Genomic DNA, 19,839 nt, shown 5'->3' with positions numbered 1-19,839 from the left:
ACTGAGGCAATAGCTGGAGCTCAAGTAGCCATCTTAGTCTATCAGGTAGAAGCCAGGTACTCAGGATGGCAGAACAAAATGGAAGACCATTGTTGTCTGAGGTTTTCTTCAGCTTAACCTAACCTTAACTGATGTCCAAGGAATCCCCTAAAAGTTTATCAGTGTCTCCCAGCAAATACAGACCTAGAAACTCAAGAGCAACAAAGAGCAAAATCCTTAATAAAAGTGTGAAAGGAAACTTTGCTAATGTGAAATAGGATGAAGGATTTGGCAGCATCTCAAGGACCACCTCATTCAGAGATGTCATCTGAGCAGAGATATGCCCCATAACTTAGCTTCCCTCATTTACATAAGACCAAGTGAAATTAACATTATTGAACTGAACAAAGAAACCAGTCTAAAGCATAGCCTATGTGTGATGAAGAAAGGGGGCTAATCAGCACAGAACTCAAATTAACAGAGGGAAGTAATGTCTTTGACATAGACTTACAAAAACAAAAGACCATGTCTAAGTTATCCTAACAAGTCAGTTAGTTTAAAAGCATTGAAATCACACAAAATATATTCTATAGCCACAACAGAATTAAACTAAAAATCATCAATAAAAACAAATCTGTATTAATTCCATACATTTAGAAATTAGCCCACCCCTTTTTTTTCCTGGTGTGTGGCCACGCTGTATAACATGTGAGATCTTAGTTCCTTAACCTGGGGTTGAACCAGCCTCCGTGCAGTGGAAGCACACAGTTTTAACCACTGGACTGCCAGGGAAGTCCCTCAACCCACCTCTTTTTGAAGACATTTACTTGGCTGCACTGCATCTCAGTTGCTGCATGGAGGATCTAGTTCCTTGACTAAGGACTGAACCCAAGCCCCCTGCATTGGGAGTGTAGAGTCCAGCCATTGGACCACCAGGGAAGTCCCAACCCACTTCTTAATAATCCATGGCTCAAAGAATAAAAAATACAGTACTTTAAAATTCATGGGACAAAGCTAATACAGTCCTCAGAGGGAAATTTATTGTGTTAAATGTTTCAATTAGAAAGAAAAATCTAAAATTAAAAGAAAAAAATATAAGATTCCATCTTAAAAGGCTAGAAAAGGAAGAGCAAATCAAACTCAAAGTAAGGGAAGAAATAATAAAGATCATCGGAAATTAATGAAATAGAAAACAGGAAAATAAGAGAAAAAAAAAAAAAATCAATGAAGCCAAAAGTTATTCCTTTGAAAAGAATGAAATGTAATTCTTTAGTTAAAGTGATCAAGTAATAGGACAGAAGACACAAATTACCAAAAATTATGAAAGAAAGTAGGACATCACTACAGATCCTATAGATATTAAGAGGATACAGAGGAATATTATGAACAAATTTAAGCTAATCAACTACACAATTGAGATGAAAATGGACAAGTTTCTAGAATGGCACCAATTATTAACTGTGCACAGAGTATTAAAAGGTACAAAATATAAACTAATTCAAGAAGAAAAAATGAATACACCAACATCAATTAGAGAAACTGACTGAGCCATCAGAAATCCTCACCCACACACACAAAGAGGCCAGGGCCAGACGGCTTTACTTATGGATCTGAATTGCATTGAGAAAAGAAATAGTACCAGTGCAACACAAACTCTGAGAAGAGAGGTTTTACAAGGCAGGATCACACAATACCAAAGCCAGGCAAAGATATCACAAGGAAACTATAGACCGATATTCTTTGTGAACACAAGACACAAAAATCCTCACAAATGATTCGCAAACCAAACTCAGCAACAAATACAAAGGAGAATGCACTCTGACCAAGATGGATTTATTCCAAGAACGAAAGATTGATTTCAGTTCAGTTCAGTCACTCAGTCGTGTCCGACTCTTTGCGACCCCATGAATCGCAGCACGCCAGGCCTCCCTGTCCATCACAAACTCCAGAAGTGCACTCAGACTCACGGCCATCAAGTCTGTGATGCCATCCAGCCATCTCATCCTGGGTCGTCCCCTTCTCCTCCTGCCCCCAATCCCTCCCAGCATCAGAGTCTTTCCCAATGAGTCAACTCTTCACATGAGGTGGCCAAAGTACTGGAGTTTCAGCTTTAGCATCATTCCTTCCAAAGAGATCCCAGGGTTGATCTCCTTCAGAATGGACTTGTTGGATCTCCTTGCAGTCCAAGGGACTCTCAAGAGTCTTCTCCAACACCACAGTTCAAACGCATTAATTCTTCGGCACTCAAGCCTTCTTCACAGTTCAACTCTCACATCCATACATGACCACAGGAAAAACCATGGCCTTGACTAGATGGACCTTAGTTGGCAAAGTAATGTCTGTGCTTTTGAATATACTATCTAGGTTGGTCATAACTTTTCTTCCAAGGAGTAAGCGTCTTTTAATTTCATGGCTGCAGTCACCATCTGCAGTTGATTTAATACCCCCAGAACAACTAATGTCATACATATTAACAAAAGAAAAAAAAATCACTTTCATAAAGAAAAAGCACTTGACAAAAATCTAACTCCGATTCATGATAAGAACTCTCAACAAATTAGAAATAGAAAGAAACTTCCTCAATCTGATCAGAAGCATCTATGAAAAACTTACAGCTAACATCACACAACAGAATGCTTTACTTTTAAGATTAAAAATAAGACAAGGATGTCTGCTCTCACCACTACTATTCAACATTTTACTGGAAGTTCTAGCCAGTCCAATAAGGCAAGAAAAAGAAATAAAAGCTACCTAGATTAGACAGGAAAAAGTAAAACTGTCCTTAATTTGAAGGCATGATCTATATATAGAAAATCCTAAGGAATCTACAAAAGTCACTAGAACCGATAATCAAGTATAACAATGTCACAGGACATAAGATCGTATACATCACAAATTCAGGCCCAGAAGGCACCACACCACTTATTTGGCCATTCATCAAACACTGAACATCTCTCCCCTATCTTTCTCACACCAGGGCTACCTTTCTATTCACAGCATTTAAATCATGAATCATCTCCTTCCTGTGTCTTTGGCACATTTGGTTTTCCAGAACCCATCCTCTGACTGTTAATTTGTTTGAACTTCAGTTTCCTCAGTGGACGGTTTACTTTCAGCTGGCTGGGTATCTCTGAGCAGATCAATTTCTGACCTCAGCAATGCTGAGAACACTGATTAGAACTACTGATTAGAAACCAGTTAATATGTATACCACTGAGGGTAAGGCCGAACAAGTATTATCCCATTTAATCCTCATAATAACCTTGCAACAGAGGCAGTTATTATCCTCATCCCTTGGATGAAGGTGAGGAAAAGAAGTTGGCCAATTAAGACTCCTTTTATCAGTCCTGCTTGTTTTAGTAGAGGTTCGTCAGACCTCTTGAAGTTAGAAAAGACAGTTTCGTCTGACAGAGCACCAGGCTATAAGGCTAGGCCCCTGGAGAGGGATTGGCTGCTCTTTTTTTCAACCCAAGAGAATATGATGCCCCAAAATATGACTATTTCTGTGGCTGGAAAAGTCGCGGTAAAGATGTAGCAGAAGGGGACTTCCCTAGCGATCCAGTGGTTAAGGCGCGGCACTTCCACTCCAGCGGCATGAGTTTGATCCCTGGTTGGGGAACTAAAACCCCACAATGCATCTTGGCCAACAAAACAAAACAAACAAAACCTCAGTAGAAGGAAGTGGGAAAGGCTTTGGAGTCAGGGGCTGGTGGGGCTGGATCAAATTACCAAACAACTCCTCTATGCTCTAATTTCCTTATCCAGAAACCAAAGCAAATGAACAGTCTCATGGGACAAGTGGAAGGCTCAAATGTGAAGACCTAAGTGATGTGCTTAAGTGATCAGCACATTGAAACTTTTAAGGCACTGGTCAAATGTGTCTGTAGCTTGGAAAAACAGGATAGGAGCCTATTGAGCTGAGACTGGAAAGGCCAAGAATAGCTTAAAATTTCAGTAAAGGAATTACAAGACCTTGGGTCCCACAAGATAACAGTGACACAAAGACAAAAAAAATTCACAGAAATGTGTACTCTGGTACAGGGAAACAAGAAATGACTAATTTGAGTGGTTAGTGAAAAAAAGAGAGACAATTAAAAATAATAAACGGTGGGTGGGTGAGTGAGCAGGGAGTGAGCTATCTTCACTTCTCCCCGCTTTCCTAGTCTGGAAGACAACTCTTGAGTCTGTTCCCTCGAGGGAGATGGATGAGAACATGCTGTGTGCAAGCCCCTTGGCTGGATGTGGCAGGTAAGAGCTCATCAAATTCAACTCTGTGCGGGTTGATTTCCAATCTACAGAAGAATAAACATAGGCCCTGATGGATTATAGCACTTGCTAGGACGTGGAGCTAGGACTTGAACCCAGGCAGCCCAGCTCCAAACTTCCCACCACTTGCCATTCACATGGTCTTCCCTAGTGATTCCACCAGAATGCTCTGCTTGGGGCACTCAAAAAGCCAGGCACTCTCCCGGCTTTCACATAGGCTGGTTTCTCTGCCTGGAAAACTCCACGTCACCTGGCCAACTCTTTCGCCCACAGTTTAGGTGCCACTTCATCCAAGAGATCTTCTCTCCTGAAAAGGCCCTAGATACCATCCTCTGCCATGCTCTGCTGGCCTAGGCACACACCCTCCATCCCAACCCTGTCATACATGCTGATACAATCTGTGTACACATCCATGTGCCCCATCTAGGCTGGGAACTGTGAGAGCCAGGGCCAAAGGAGCCCCAGACAGGATGGAGCCTGGCAGACAGGGTTACTCAACAGAGCTGGTGTAAAAAGAAATCTCAGTGGGAGCTCAAAAGGCTTCAAAGGAGGCCCTGGAGCTCGACCCTGCAGCTCTTATGGGCAGAGGAGATGAGCGGAAAGTGCGGAATAAGGTGAGCTGAGGGTGCCGCTCAGGCTTCTGCACACCTGGGGCAAAGGCAGCCGGGTTAGCCCATCCTCAGCCCCGTCCCAGGCCTCACCTGTGCGGGAGCTGCAGCCGCTTCCTCACTGTCCGACTCCTCACTGCTCTCTGAGTCTTCCTGCACCTCAGCCTTGACCTGTGCCACGGGGGGTCCTGCCTTCCCAGGGGGCCCTGGGGTGGTCCCTTTTCCTGAGGGCCCCTTGGTGGATGCTGAGGCAGCTTTCACTGGGAGGCTCTTCCCTACAGACTTCATCTGGAATGACACAGGAGAGAGGCCTATCACAGGGGCCAAAGGACCTATGAGGGCTGGCCCCAACCCAGCCAAATGAACTTGGCCTCACCTGTCCCCCTGCTGCAGCAGGAGCTGTCTCCTCCTCGCTCTCGGACTCCTCGCTGCTTGAAGAATCCTCCCCTGGCTTCTGGGTGTGCCTGACTATGGCTGGGGATGATGCACAGGTGGGCGTACTCACTGTTGCTGCTGTCCGGGGGGATGGTGTGCCGACTTGCACTGGGGGGACCCTGGCAGATGTGGGTGTAATGGGGGTGCCCTTCCTTGGGGAGGCCTTGATCTGAGAAGTTTTCACAGCTGATTTTGCCTGAGGGGACACACAATTCAGAAGCTCGAGAAGGATCTTGGACTCAGAGGACCCATGTCCTCAGGGCTGGAGCTCACTGCCATTCTTCCACACAGCTGCCCCCGCAGAGCTGACTGGTCGGCAGGGGCAGTTAAGGGTCAGGCCATGAAGCCGCCCCTCCCAAGACTCTACCTGGGCTGGAGTCTTGGCTACAGGCGCTTCGTCCTCACTGTCTGATTCCTCCTCACTGCTCTCCGAGTCTTCCTCGGCCCTTTCGACCTTGACCTGGGTGGTTGCAGGCCCGGCCTTCTGAGGGGGCCCCTTGGTGGGACCTGAGGAAGGTCTGACCTGGAGGGCTTTCCCCGAGGACTGTGCCTACAGTGAGACACAGAGATGGAGAGGGTCACCCGGTCCAGGGAGTGGAGGTGGGGGAAGGGGAGGGGCTTCCGGCACTGAGCAGGAGAGATGAACCTCACAGGCAGAGGACTCACCTGGGCTGACGTCCCTGCCCTCTGCATCTCCTCCTCGCTGTCCGACTCCTCCTCACTGCTGCTCTCCGAGTCCTCCTGCTTCCCGTCCTGGGCGGCCACAGACCTTGCCTTCTGAGGGGGCGCTGGGACTGTGCCCTTCGCCGAGGGTCCCGCACCCGTGGCTGAGGCAGCTCTGACCTGAGAGTTTTTCTCCAAGGGCTTTGCCTGGGAGTGACAGAGGACAGGACAGGAGGCTTAGCGGGGAACGTGTGAGGTGAGACAGGAGGGGAGGAGGGCGAATGGAGGTTCTGGAACAGAGAACGAGAGGCCCACAGGGTCTCTGCAGGTAACTCCCAGGGCAGGGCTGGGCGTCCTCTAGCCTCACCTGAGCCAGGCTTGTAGTCTGCCGCGTGGCCGTGGGCGCCTCGCCCTCGCTGTCTGATTCCTCGCTGCTGCTGCTGCTCTCCTCCTTCTCCTGCTTCCTGGGCTGGGCTTGGGTGGCTGCAGGCCCTGCCTTGCCAGCGGGAGCTGGAGGGGCCCCTTTCTTAGGGGAAAGCACCTGGGTGGGTGCTGCGGAGGCAGCTTTAACCTGGGGGATCTTCCCAGAGGGCTTTGCCTGGAGAGAAACAGAATCAGTGGAGAGAGCCCAGACAGTGGACTCGAGGAAACAGGAGAGCAGATGGGGTCAAAGACACCACAGACTCCACGTGGCCCTGTGCGTGGCCAGGGCACGTGGAGTGGGAGAATCAGCCCTCAGGAGGCCTCCTGGGGTGGGTGCCAGCTCCGGGGCCCTCTCTCCAGGTCCCACCTGCACTGGGGTCTTGACAGCTTGTGTCTCCTCCTCGCTGTCTGACTCCTCGCTGCTGCTCTCCGAGTCCTCCTCTGGCTTCCCTAAGGGCCCTGCCTTCCCAGGGGCTGCTGGGGTGGCCCCTTTCCCAGGGGTCCCCTTGGCAGGACTAGGAGCAACTCTGATTGGGGTGGTTTTCTCCAAGGCCTTCACCTGGTAAAAGAGAAAGCATGGTTTGTTCATTTCTTTCTGAAAACTCTCTTGTGATGTCTTAAGAATAAAGCCTGAGCCTTTAGTGAGGCTCACGAGACCCCTTCCTTCTCTCCCCACTCCCCGCTTTGACTGACACTCCAGCCAGTATGACTGGCCAGCCAGATGGCCGCATCTCCTCATTCCTGGGGCCCTCACAACCCCTGTCTGTATCACCTGGGTACGGTGGATAGGCTCCTCACCTGGGCAGGCTCAGGGCTCTAAGGGCCTTTTACCACCAGTCTGCCCCTCATCCTTGCTGCTCTCTGATTCCAACAGTTTCCCAGTGCCTCTGGTTTTCCCTCAGGACATGCCCGGCTGCAGCTCTGGCCACCCATGCAAGAAGGGGGTCCGAGCAGATGGAATAGAGCTGGATTTCTGTTTGCTAACAAGCCATGATTTGGCCTGAGAAGCCAGAGGGCCAGGTAACTGAAACTTCTCAAGTTCCTTCACAGCAGGACCAGCCGGGACAAAGACAGTAGCCTGTTTTCTAGACAGGGGAACTGAGGGGAAGGGGGTGCTGGGCAGGGTTCTTCCCTTTGGGCAGGAAGGGCAATTTCCAGAAGCAGCTGAGGCAGAGTCAGGTGACCTTGCCCTTCACCTCCCAGAGCCCCGCCTCCCTCTCCCCAAACTCCAGGGCCAGTGTCCTCTGGCAGCGGAGGTGCTCTTTACATAGCTGCCCCGGAACCGGAGGAGCGGGCCTCCCTTGGGCCTCACCGGGGCCTCCTCCTCACTCTCATCGGACTCCTCGCTGCTCTCTGAGACCTCTTCTGGCTTCTTGGCCCTGCTGGCTGGGGTTACAGCACCGCCTTTGACTTGGGGTGTCACAACCCCTGCCTTCCCTGGAGTTGGGGCTGCACTTTTTCTTGGAGACTCCTTGACTGCAGCGGCTGAGGCTCTGACCTGCAGTGGTTTTACTGCGGCTTTCACCTGGAACAAGAGCATGGGATCAAGAGAATAACCCTGTCTGCCATTGAGGAGTGTAAGATGCTTCATAGTCTGTAACGCTCTGTCTTAATGCCATCTCATTCTCAACTCCCTAAGATACCATCTTTACACCCATTTTCTGGAAAAAGACAAAAGGCTCAGAGAGGTTAAACCACTAACGCTGATAATAAGGGGCAGAATGCTCAACCACAAACCTCCTCTACCTCTTGGCACACAGGGCTCAGTGGAGGGGTAGTCTCTCGCAAGCAGGATAGCTCATACTTGTCTACCCCTCCAAATATTAACACAGTATCTGATCATGGTGGCTACCACAAGGGCCAAGAGGCCAGGGCCTGAACTCTAGTCTTGGCACCAGCCTGCTGAGATTCCTGGGGCACCCCCCCTCCCCTCTCTGGGCTCTGACCCACTGAAGCTATGTGTTTGGCTGCTGGCTTCCAGGGCCAGGTGTGTGTCCCTTCCCTCGACAGAGCCTGGACATGGAAGCCCAGGGTGCCTGGACTGTATAACTGTATAACTGGCTGTAACTAGGGCCCAAAGGTGGGATGGAATGTGAGAAGCAGCCCACAGTTAGGTCTGCATCTTCAGGGGTTACTGGTTGAGGTGGGAAGGTAAGGTAGGCAGCCCCATGGGTGCCAGGTCAATTTGATCCCCGAATCCTATTGTTCTCTCTCCCCATCTCTCCGCTGGGTGCCCTGGTGCCAGCCTTCAGCATCTCCTGCCAGCATTACTCCAATAGCCCTCTCAGCCATCTCACTGCACTTATGAAGCACCGTCCTCCAACCCAGGCCACAACCAGTGATGTTTTGGAACCATAAATCAGGCCATCTCACCTGTGTGCCTGCAAGCCTGCAAGGTTTCCCACAGCCCCCAGGACAAAACCCAAACTTCTCTCAGTGGGCCTCACGGTCAAGCACCAATCTGGCCCTGCCTCCCTCGACTTCATCTTACGTCACTCTCCCCTTCATGACCCTGCGGATCCCTGTTCCTGCAAAGCACCAAGTCTGCTGTGTCCGTCCTGCCGTGCTGCCCCTCTGCCCGCACTGCATCCCTGTTACTGCCCCTCGCGGCTTTCTGCGTTTCCTGTTCATACCAACCATCACCACTGCAGTTAAATTTCTGAGGGTCCCTTTCACTCCCCCACGGCAGCAGGAACCTGCCTGCCACCTGGAAGGTGCACACTAAGGAATAACCTGCAGAGACTCCAGGCCACGGTTCCCAGAAGAGACGAGGCCACAGACTTCCTCAGGCAGTTCTGAGACCCAGCACTCACCCAGAACCTCCTCAGCAGTCTGACCCCAGACAGCCACACTCCTGACCCCATGGCCTTTGCTCGTGCAGCTTTTCCTGCTCGAATACTCACACCCCGACATGTCCACCCGGTGGAGCCCCCTGTGCGTCAGGCCCTGGTCCCCTGCCGTCTCTCCGAGAAAGTCTGCCCCCGCCTCACAGGGAGGATGGTGTCTCTCCCCACCAACTCCAGGCCCTCTTCCTGCCCAGAGCACAGTGAAAATCTGGCTCCCAACCTGCCCAGGCTCAGCCTTCCAGCTCCCGGTCACCCCAAAACACCCACTGAATGGGGAGAGGTGACACCGGTACCACTGGGAGGTGAGGCCTCTGGCCAGGCCCCAGGAGGGTTAGAGGTTTGCAGAGGGCCGCTCTGAGGATGGGTGGCAATTACCTCCAAGTCCGTCTCATCACTCGAGCTGGTGGTATCCTCACTGGAGCTATCAGCCTGGTCGGCAGATGCCATTCCTGAGGAGTAAACAAGGAGGGGACTGAGGGCCAACCCTTTATAGACACGCCTGCCTCTCGTTGGCACCCTCCACGCCAATTACTCAGGGCCAGGTATGAGTGCAAGCTCCTGCACCCATGGAGGACGAACAGCTGAGGGGCATACCACACTGCCCCCCGCCCCCACCACTCCTGCACAGCCGAAGGGCTGGTAAGAGGTGTAACAATAGGTCCTGACACACAAGCGCCAGCACCTGGGGGCTTAGAAAACCTCCTTCCCCTATCACAGGGAAAATACCTATTTTACATGCGATACAGAGGCAAACCCAGGCCTCTCAGCTTAGCGTCTAAGCCTCTGTGGAAGGCACTGGTACCCACCTGAGAGCAATAAACCAGAAAATGCTCCAACCCCACCCCGGCTGCTCACATTCCCTCAGCAAAGCCTGAGGTGTCCCTATAGCAGATTCTCTCTCACCCAGGGGAGGAGAAAGTGGCCTGAGGCGGTGGTCCTCGCCGTCATGGAGACAACCACCTAAGTTCCAGAATGTCCCGGGGGCCTGGCCCTAGAGGTTGGGCTCCTTACCAGGCGTGGCAGCGGTTCTGAGAGCTGACACGCTGCCCTCCTCCTCAGTTTCTGACACCAAGACAGCATTTGCCGAGGGCCCCGTCGTCTTCTGGGGTGACTTCCCAGTGAGGAGGTGGGCCACTGCCTTTCCCGGGGCAGGGTGTGTCGTGGAGTTCACCGTCTTGCTGGCTTTCGTGGTCTTTGCCTACAGAGAACAGGAGTGACAGCCACTGGGTATGGTCAGGTGGATAAGAGCACAGACCACATCAGCTCCCACCTCTGCCACTTCCCAGACCCATGAGCTTGGGCACATGACCTCCCTGAGCCTCTGTTTCTTCATCTCTGAAGTTACGGATTCATCACTAACCTGTGGCCAGTCAAGGGGGAGCTGAAAACGGTACCTCCCCTCGCAGAGGTGTGAACTGAATTACAGTTCTTAGGACACAGCAGTTTCGCTAAGCGGTAAGTAGCAATTTATTGTGGATGTTATCATGGCCTCGTGATTATTTCTACATATTTTTTGCTAATGCTTGAGTCAGTATCTGGGACACAGTCCTTTCCATGTCTGAGACACCACTTTGTGGATGACCGGAAAACAATATTCTGCCTTCCAAGTAGTTTCCAGCCTAGAAAATGCTTCGAGCTTTCAAAGCCACAGGTGTCTTGTTTGCTATGGTGTCTCCACTGCCTCATGTAGCCCCTGGAACATAACTGTATTGGTAATGACTTTCTGAGTGAAGAGCTGAATGCAGGGCCGGAAGAGGACAGGAGCCGTCTACCCCAGGTATGCCAGGTGCCCAATGGCTCACAGCAGTAGGCATCATCCCCATCTTACAGACAAAAACCAGAGGCCCAGAGAGGTGCATGGGACACACCATGATCACACAGCTGGTGACTGAGATCTGAATCCAAGCTGGGCAATTACCCACAACCCAGTTCTTCTCTGATGCCAGGGAACATGTCCTACAGGGCACCTCACCTCCCATGGGTGACAGCCTGGAAGATGGTCCCACTCACCTTGGCTGTTTCTTTCACATTTGAAGACGAAACTGTCCCTGTGACTGAGGAGTTGGTAGCTGCTAATCTCGGGGCTGCAAGACACAAATACCCATTGGGTGAGCCAGACCAGCCTTTTCTCAGGGAAGAAGAAAGGTTTCAGCTCACATAACAATTCAATTTGTATGGCTGCCTGGTGTTGGCATGAGATTTGAGGCTGAGGCTGGACTGAGGAAGGGCTCGGTGGTGCTCAACCACATCCCCCAGGAGCAAGAGAGAGTGGTGACATGGAAGTCGGCTGACTACACCCCCAATGGGGTTCCAGCTTCCTGGAGGCTAGAGATACCGAGGGCCCCAGAGGAAACAGGATTGGCTCCCAGACCTACTGCATACTACCCTGGAGGCCCGAACAACTCCAGGGATGCCATTCCCACAGGCCATCTGCCACACTGCAGCCCAGAACGCCATTTAGCAAGACAGGGGCAGGTCATGCAGCCCCAGGTCCACAGAGAAAGCTGCTCGAATTTAAACCATGTCCCAGTGGGTGGGGAGCTGAACTAAAAGACTGGAATCTTGTTAGATGTCAGTTTCCAGACCCTTTTTGCCTTGATACCAGGATACTGTCTCCTTTGAGCTCAGGTTAGGGAAAGGTTTCTAACGTATGCTGTGAAATAAAGAAGATGCTGTTGGGGGCTTCCCTGGTGGTCCAGTGATTAAGAATTCGCTTGCCGATGCTGGGGACACAGGTTCAGTCCCTGGTCCGAGACGATCCCACATGCCGTGGAGCATCTAGGCTTATGCACCACAACTGCTGAGCCTGTGCTCTGCCGCGAGGAGCCTGTGCAACCAAACAAGAGTAGCCACCCCCTCACTGCAACTAGAGAAAACCTCGAGCACAGCAAGGAAGACCCACCACAGCCAAAGACAAATGAATAAATGAAGCCAAGAGAAAACAAGTGTTGATTAGGTTAAAAAATATGATGCTGTTGAGAGGAATGACTTGATCTAATTCTTCTCCTGACATTTAATTCCATCTCTCTTCATTTTTTTTTTTTTCCAATTTATTGGCTGAGCTGGGTCTCTGTTGCTTTTCTCTAGCTGCAGAGAGCAGGGCTACTCTCCAGTTGTGGTGCGTGGGCTTCCCAGCGTGGGGGCTTCTCTTGTTGCAAAGCACACGCTCTAGAGCACAGGTCCAATAGTCGTGGTGCACGAGCTTAGCTGCTCCGTGGCACGTGGGATCTTCCCGGACCAGGGACTGAACCCACGTTTTTTGCCCTCGCAGGCAGTCTCTAACACTGAGCCACCAGGGAAGCCCTTTCTTGATTTTTAATTCTGGAACATTTTAGGCCCGTTCATAAGTACTGAGGAAGAGGACTAAGCCACCCAACCCCAACCATTATCAACTTGTGGCCAATCTTATTTCAACTGCACCCCGCATTCATCCATCCCAGTGAGTATTATCCTGAAGAATACACCAGACATCATATTATGTTGCCCAACAATATTTCAGCAGGTTTCTTTCAATGAGGGCTCTTAAAAAGTGTAATTATAATTCCATTATTACAGCTTAAAAAATTCATTAATATTGAGTAAGCAGTCAGTAGGCAGTTATACAGCTTTTGTTTCGAATAGTTTGTAAGTATGGATGTAGGCCTGTATAGATGTCTATCTGTTTGAGTGCAGATGCAAAGGGGAGCGTCATCAGCATCGTCAGGCTACCTTCCAGGAGATGCATTTAGGGAAAGGAAAGGGAGCAGACAAGGGGAACAGAAAACCTCCCACTTCTCTTCTGTATGTTTTGTAGAGTTCACAGAGAACTTGTTTTGCATTATAATTTTCAAAGATTAAGCAAAGTATAACATACATATTCAGTATGATAGCCAATATTTGAAAAAAACATGCTCAGGAAAAGGAAGAATAATTTGCCAAATTATACGTGGCCACGAATATGGGTAATTTTCCACTACCTCTCTAAAAAGTCATTTTCACATATTCTATAATGAATATAATGAAGCCTGTATTTCTTTTACAATGAGAAAATATATTTAAAAATTAAGAAGTTACCTTCTATGTAAGTAAAAACCAACAATGCAAAGAATGGTAATTCTTCTGTGGAGCTGTGACCACTGTTGGTTAAAGCACAAACTAGCTGGAGAACGGGGATAGAAGGGGGCTGTGAAGGCCTCACAGGGTGGCCCCTGCCAACGCACTGGAACCATTGTGCCTGGGACAGCGTACAGGTGCTAAACCTGCTCCCTTCAGAGAGGCAACTGCTGAAATAGCCCCTGAGCACACAGAAGAGGGGCCTGCCAGCTGCTGTCTCTGAAATCTCTCTCGCAGTTCTTCTGAAAATGAAAGCTGCTCTTCTGTTTTTACCAGACTTATCTAGAAGGCTTAAAAAAATGCAGTTCCTGGACTGGAGAGGCTGACTCTCTACGTGCCTCTAGACTCTAAGAGCCCATTCCTGTTTTTGTTCACCACTGGATTCCTAGCACCTGGGACACAATGTCTGGCCCAGAGGAAGGGCTCAAATCAAGACTAAAATAGGTATGTGGGGCTCTTACAACCTTCCCTCTAAAAGGACCTGGTCCTCCAAGGGCTCACAGAAGGTGAAGCTGGAGGTGGACTCTCCCTTGGAACAATCCAATATACAACAGCCGGTCCCCGAGAGGTGCAGGGTACTGCACCGAGCCCCTGGCTCAGAGACAGGGGCCCTCTCAGCACCCAGGACTCTTACTGGGTTTGGTGGTTTTGGCTTCTGCCTCCTCCTCCTCCTCCTCCTCTTCCGAGCTCTCTGAGCTGCTGATGGGGTCTGACACGCGGGTCCTCTTGGCCTGCAAGGCCGCATCTTCCTCTGCCTTCCGTTTCCGGCCAATCTCCGAAGTTCTGCAGGACAAGGGTTGACTGGCAAGCTCAACCAGGGGGCAAGGACAACCCTAGGATAGTTGAAAAGGAAGACCTCCCACATCCTCCCTGACCCCAAAGGGAAAGTGTATAAAGAGACTTTAAACAGTGATGAAACAGAGTGGAGAAACGATTTCGTGTTGTGCATCTTCACTCATTTCATTGTATTTTTACAGTTTATCTTCAAACACTCAGGAAGGGTGGGCAGTATTTTCTAACAGCCGCTAAGAGTCACAGAGCTCTAAGCGCCAGCACTGTATACACTTCACAGAATCATCCAGGCCCCTCCTTCCTTCAGGACTTGTGGCACCCACAGTCACCTCCTCTTGGAAGACTGCCCAGGTCCCTGTTGTCCCTCAGACCTCAACTGCAGTACAGCCTTCTCGGAAAGGCCTTCCCCAGTCACCACTGTCCTCTAAGATATTCTCCGCCCTGTTTCATTTTCTTCAGAGCACTTTTCTCTCTCCCATCGTTTTACTTAACTTCCTACTTGATGCCCCTACTGCATGCCCGGGGAGGGGAGGGCTGGCAGAACCTTTTCCAGCTCACTACAGTACCTAGAGTACCTAGCCTAAGTCTCACGGCTAACTGACCTGCCCAGAGTCACAGTCTGAGGCTCTGGGAGGACAAGCACTCAGATGGCTGAGGTGCCAGAATTTTCAAGCATCACATCCTCTGAGCCCAGCCTCCTGCCCGAGGGGGTCACTGTCTGTGTGCCACACTCTCCATGTGGGACAGATGTCGCTCTGCCACAGTTTGGGACGTGCTGCCTGGCTCCCTTGTTCCCAGGAAGGCCACTTGTTGGGAAATCTACAAAAACATGTTTCATTTATCACACATATAGGTTCACTCTGCCTCTCTTCTCCCCGTAGAACGTAACTTTCACAGGTGCAGAGATTTTTCTCTTCCAGTTTGTTTCCAACTACATCAAGAACAGTTCTGTCCCAAAGTAGGTGCTCAGTAAACAGAAGCGAGGAGAGGAGTAATGCCTCCACTGGCCAGGTTTAGCACTTTATTTACTATTATTATCTTCATTTTACTGAAGGAGACTGACTTGGGGAGATCAAGTTTGTCCAAGGTCATACAGCTGGGTTTGAACCACCAGGTTAGGCTGGTGGGTGTGAGGTCCTTGTCCAAGTCAGCACCGCTCATCCAGAGAAGGGGCTGGTGGTAGGGGAGGGTGTGAGGCACGGCTCAGTGAAGCACTTCTCTGGGGAAGGAAGTGCTGCACAAATAGCAGACACCTGGGCACGTGGAAGAGGAAGTGGGGGGTGTACCCTGTGCTAGCCTTAGCAGCAGAGGAGAGCCAAGAACTGAGGGCTGACAGGGCTTGCAAAGACCTTAGCTCTCTACTGGAAGCTGGGATCCCTTCTCTACCATGCCCGCCTTTGCTTACACACCTCTGATGACAGGGATCTCACCACTCTACTGTAGCCCACCTCAGTTTTGGACAGCTCTGATGACCAACTGCTTTCACTCAGAAGCTGACACTTGGCTTCCTAAAGCAGGTTCACATGGGTCCCACTTCTCTCTCAGGCCCTAGGGAACACCCCACTCCCTTCGTCTCCAAACATGTGCAGATAGTGGTCCCTCCACTGCCCCTCTGCCATCTTTTTTCCACCCAGACAGTTGCGCGTTCACTATCATTCCTCATGGGTCACAACTGCAGGTCCTTCACTCCCGTAGTTGGCTGTGGTCAGGCCAGTTCACTGAGGGAGCGATTACCCGCTCCTTCATTTTCAATCCATTCCTCTGTTGATAAGTCCTTGGATTATCCCCTCTCCTTGTTTTGCGTGTTTCACAGACATTTCACATTCAACATGTCTTTGAAATCTTTCCCTCCACGTTGGGTTCCTTCCATTCAAGCATACAAGTCAGACACCTGGGAGCTGACTACACTGCTTCTCCAAACCATCTGCAGACCCTCATCTCATCCTCTGGTATTCCTGCAAACTGTCTCCCTCATATGTTATTCCTGCCTCAAGCCCTAGCAGCTCTTGTCTGGAGGCTGATATCCACAGCCTACCCAGTCGAGCCAGTGACCTCACCACTCTTCACTTCACCCGTCCATGGTTCTCAGGGCAAAGACACAACTTCTCCTTGTGGGTGATCAGGCCTGTCATGGGGTGGTCCCTGACGATTGTCTAGTCTCGTCTGCACTGCACAGCAGTTACAGCCTCAGACCAGCAGCTCCCTCTGCCAGCTACACTCCATCAGCCTTTCCACACCTATTGCCGAGTTCACCTCCCCACTCCTGCAGTTCTCAACTCAAAGGTCACCTCAAGGAAGCCACTCCTACACACCTAAATGAGGTGATGCTAACCTATTCAGGCAGTTTTGGCCCCAGGCACCTCTTTCATAATCCTCACCACCACTGTGATTTTATACTCATTTGTCTCATTCTCTGTGGCATGCTTACCTCCCTGACTCCAGTGTCAGCTCCAGGAAAGGAGCCACCATGCATGTCTCATTCATGACAATATCTCTGTACTGAGAGCCTGGCATTCAGTAGTTACTCAATAAATGCTCATTGACTGAATGAATAACAAGCTGCCAAGAAGCTCTTGTCCTTCAGAGACACTGCTCACAGTTCTCAGTGTCCTCTCTACTAGCAGACAGACACCCATATCTGTGGTGTAGCTTCCTAGAGGTGATAAAAGTATCTACAGTGGGTTAAGGGGACAGATTTTACACCAGATTAGTATCCTAGCTGATTTCATGCTGAGAGCTTGGGGTGTCCTTCTTGCACTCCCTCAGCCCCATTAGACTTACTGTTGCCAGTGTGTATAGATGTCCAGAAGGGTTACAGGCTGACTCAGGAAAATTTTCTGCAGAGAAGCAAAGAGAAAGCAGCAATTAACCCTCCTGAGTACAGCAAGGTTCCTCCTTGGGCCCCACGCTCATGACATCATGAACCACAGAGAGATGGTTGAGAAGGGGGTCTTTCTGCTCTGGGCAATACATCTGCTCAGCCCTGCCAGGACCACCCGAACCTTTCAGAGACACACAGGGCAAGTACTTCCAACTAAAACCTTTTAAGACAATATTCTGGTGAGAAGTACCTTTGACAGAGTAGAGTGGGAATATTCCAAGCTAGCATTTATTCAGCCCCCAGCCTCCCTGGCACTCTCCAGGCTTAGGTGCCACAAGACAGGGCTTTTTCCACCCCTGACCTTTCAAAAGTCAAGCTGGTCAATTTCCCCAGGCAGTACGAACCACAGACTAGACAACCACATTGTCTGCTCACCCACTGGGCAGAGACTGGAACCAAATGGTGCCAATCCTTTGGTAGAAGCAAAGCCCTCTGGAGCCAAGATCAGAAGTCTACTCTCTGCAAATGTCAAGAACCTGGAGTGCCAAGTGCCCCAAGGAGGCTGAGTGAGTAATACAGGGCCAGGGATTTAAGCAGAGTGGCCAGGAGGGTGCATCTAGGGTCAGGCAAAGAGAATTAATTTGTTAACTGGATAGTCTACTGTCTTCAGCTCTTTAAAGCTGCAGGTTCTTTCTTTATATGGGGATAACAGCAGTACCCATCTAAGATGCTGCTCTCAGGCCTTAAGGAGACAGTCTACAATAGTAACTGCACAGCACAGCAGCCAGTAACATTCAGACTGTAACTGACAGTGACTAAAAGTGTCAGTTTCACTTTCCTTGGCCCTAGGCACACTGGCCTCCTCACTGTCCCTCAAATCTGTCAGGGGACTCCGCCCCCATCGGGGCTGGCTGTTCTTTCTGTCTTGAATGCTCTCTCCTGCCAACTATATGGCTCACTCCTTCATCTTCTTCAGGTCCTCGCCCCAAAGTCACCTTCTCATTCGGGTTTCATGACCACCCTATAGATAATTTAACTCTGATATTCCTTATCCCTTCTACCTGCCTTATTTTTACACCTAGCACCTACCATCACCCCATACACTGTATCATTAACTTAAAAAAAAATTCAGTCATTTGTCTGTTCCTGCTGGAATATATGCTTCATGAGGGCAGGATTCTTTCGTCTAGGCAAATGCCCCAAAGAAGATAGGTACTCCCTTTTGTTCCCTGTAGCTGGTAAGTGATATAACTGAAGTAAGAAAAGCTATCGAGGTCCAAAGATTGGGAAAAGCACAGATGATGTCTTATTTGTCATCCTTTAGTCTCTCCCAGAGGTCCTGAGAGAAAGTATCATGACCAGAGCCTACACCATAGCCAGACAGACACCGACTAATCAAGTCAACAGACACCACACCAACTTAACACCTTCCAGTGGCTTACCACTACTTCACCAAAACCAAAGGAAGCCCACTTCCTGCCTCTGTCTCCCCAGAGATCTCTGTCACCCTTGTACTCCATACTTCAGTCATAATAAACTTTCTGGCGGCCAGTACATATGCAACACTTTGCATTCCTACTTGGAACATCCACTTCCTTCTCTCAGATCTCAAAGTAGCATTCACTTCCTCTGGAAAGCAGGTCTGGATATCCCTGACTAAGGCGATCTGCCATTCCTGTCTTAGCACCCTATGCTTCTCATTCTTGGCAGTTAATGCAGTGCTGAGTGCACAGTTACTTTTGTGGTCCTCTGATTTATGTCAATCTCCCCTAGCAGATTTAGCCTGTAAACTCTAATTAGTAAGCCAAGGGACCCTCCTCGCTATTCTATCGCCAGCACCCTCACTGCCAGATTAACAGCTGCTTGAGGGATGGATGAAGTAAGAGCGACTACACCACGAGTTCAACTCCCAATTAGTACAGAAAAGCTGCTAGGGGCTTGAGCTCCAGCTCAGTCAAGTAGCTTCAGGCCCCTTCTCGGGCGCTCTTTCGCTCCTTTCTGGGCTGGTAGCGATTCTCTCCTCAGACTCGCAGCAACCTTTTCGCCCTAGGGGGCCGCGCCGAGCCACGTGGCCTGATACTTCGAAATTTTAAATTGTCGCTCCCGGAAGGGGGTGGAGGTAAGGGGCGCGGGAATTATAAAGCCCAGAGCGTTCGGTCTCACTTCCCGGCCCGCCCACTCCACAGATAAGGAAACTGAGGCCCAGAGGAACTGGGAGCCACAGAGGTGCGGGGCAGAGGTTGCGGCCCCTTCAGCACCCCGGGCCGCGTCCCAAAGCACAGTGGGATCCGGGATCTCGGCGCCCGCAGGCCGCCAGAGGAAGAGGCGCGGGCCGCCTCTCCATAGATCTTGCACGCGGCCCTTGGACACGGCCCGCGCACGCTTACCTGGCCGCTCTGCTCCTTCACTTCCCTCGCCGCACGCACATAGCCCGCCTGCAGCAGATGCTGGTAGATCAGGGGAAGGAGCTCCCGCCGCTTCCTGGCCTCAGCCATGCCCGCGAGCCCCGGCCTGTCCGTTCACCTGCACGCCCCCCTCAGTCCCCGCCCGCCACTTCCCTTGTGCCCTTAGACCTCGCGACCCCCACTTCCGGCTCCTCCTCCGCCCGCCGCACGGCACGCCGGGAAGCGTAGTCTTATCTCCAAAGGTGGCCGGCCCCGCCTCCGCGGATGAAAAGGGAGGAGGCATGGGAGGCATTGAGACCGCCTATTGGCTGGGAGGGCGGGAGTCGGATCCGGACTCGCCCCCTGGGCCGCCTAAGATTAGAATGCCTCCCTCTTAAATCCTTCAGCCTCGCTCCTTGAAGGCATTTGTCTTCCTCTTAGCTGTGTGACAGCTGTGATCGGATTTTACTCATCTCTGAATATCCTATTCTCCAGCTCTCTCTAGACTCGAACTTCCACTTACCCACTCA

At 50.6% G+C, this 19,839-nt stretch overlaps 1 protein-coding gene across 4 annotated transcripts in view; it reads right to left on the bottom strand.

The window, feature by feature from the left end:
* The window catches only part of TCOF1 (treacle ribosome biogenesis factor 1), a 38,655-nt gene extending 19,071 nt beyond the window's left edge, over positions 1 to 19,584 (bottom strand). For all 4 annotated transcript variants that reach the window (XR_011257346.1, XM_069592431.1, XM_069592432.1 and 1 more), the window contains exons 1-13: positions 19,313 to 19,584; positions 16,886 to 16,941; positions 13,947 to 14,095; positions 11,231 to 11,304; positions 10,232 to 10,418; positions 9,596 to 9,669; positions 7,687 to 7,899; positions 6,742 to 6,933; positions 6,319 to 6,549; positions 5,955 to 6,158; positions 5,656 to 5,838; positions 5,230 to 5,484; positions 4,947 to 5,141 (exon numbers count right to left, since the gene is read on the bottom strand). Coding sequence is in view for 3 of the 4 variants with exons in the window: in XM_069592431.1 (XP_069448532.1) it covers positions 4,947 to 5,141; positions 5,230 to 5,484; positions 5,656 to 5,838; positions 5,955 to 6,158; positions 6,319 to 6,549; positions 6,742 to 6,933; positions 7,687 to 7,899; positions 9,596 to 9,669; positions 10,232 to 10,418; positions 11,231 to 11,304; positions 13,947 to 14,095; positions 16,886 to 16,941; positions 19,313 to 19,420 (2,121 nt within the window). In the remaining variant the exon portion in view is untranslated. The remainder of the gene's footprint in view (positions 1 to 4,946; positions 5,142 to 5,229; positions 5,485 to 5,655; positions 5,839 to 5,954; positions 6,159 to 6,318; positions 6,550 to 6,741; positions 6,934 to 7,686; positions 7,900 to 9,595; positions 9,670 to 10,231; positions 10,419 to 11,230; positions 11,305 to 13,946; positions 14,096 to 16,885; positions 16,942 to 19,312) is intronic.
* Positions 19,585 to 19,839: the final 255 nt, after the last annotated feature.

The sequence above is a fragment of the Ovis canadensis genome, chromosome 5 (genome assembly GCF_042477335.2).
Source record: "Ovis canadensis isolate MfBH-ARS-UI-01 breed Bighorn chromosome 5, ARS-UI_OviCan_v2, whole genome shotgun sequence".
Taxonomy (NCBI): Eukaryota; Metazoa; Chordata; class Mammalia; order Artiodactyla; family Bovidae; genus Ovis; species Ovis canadensis.
Note: the sequence above shows the minus strand (reverse complement) of the source record. Positions and strands in the feature narration are given on the sequence as shown.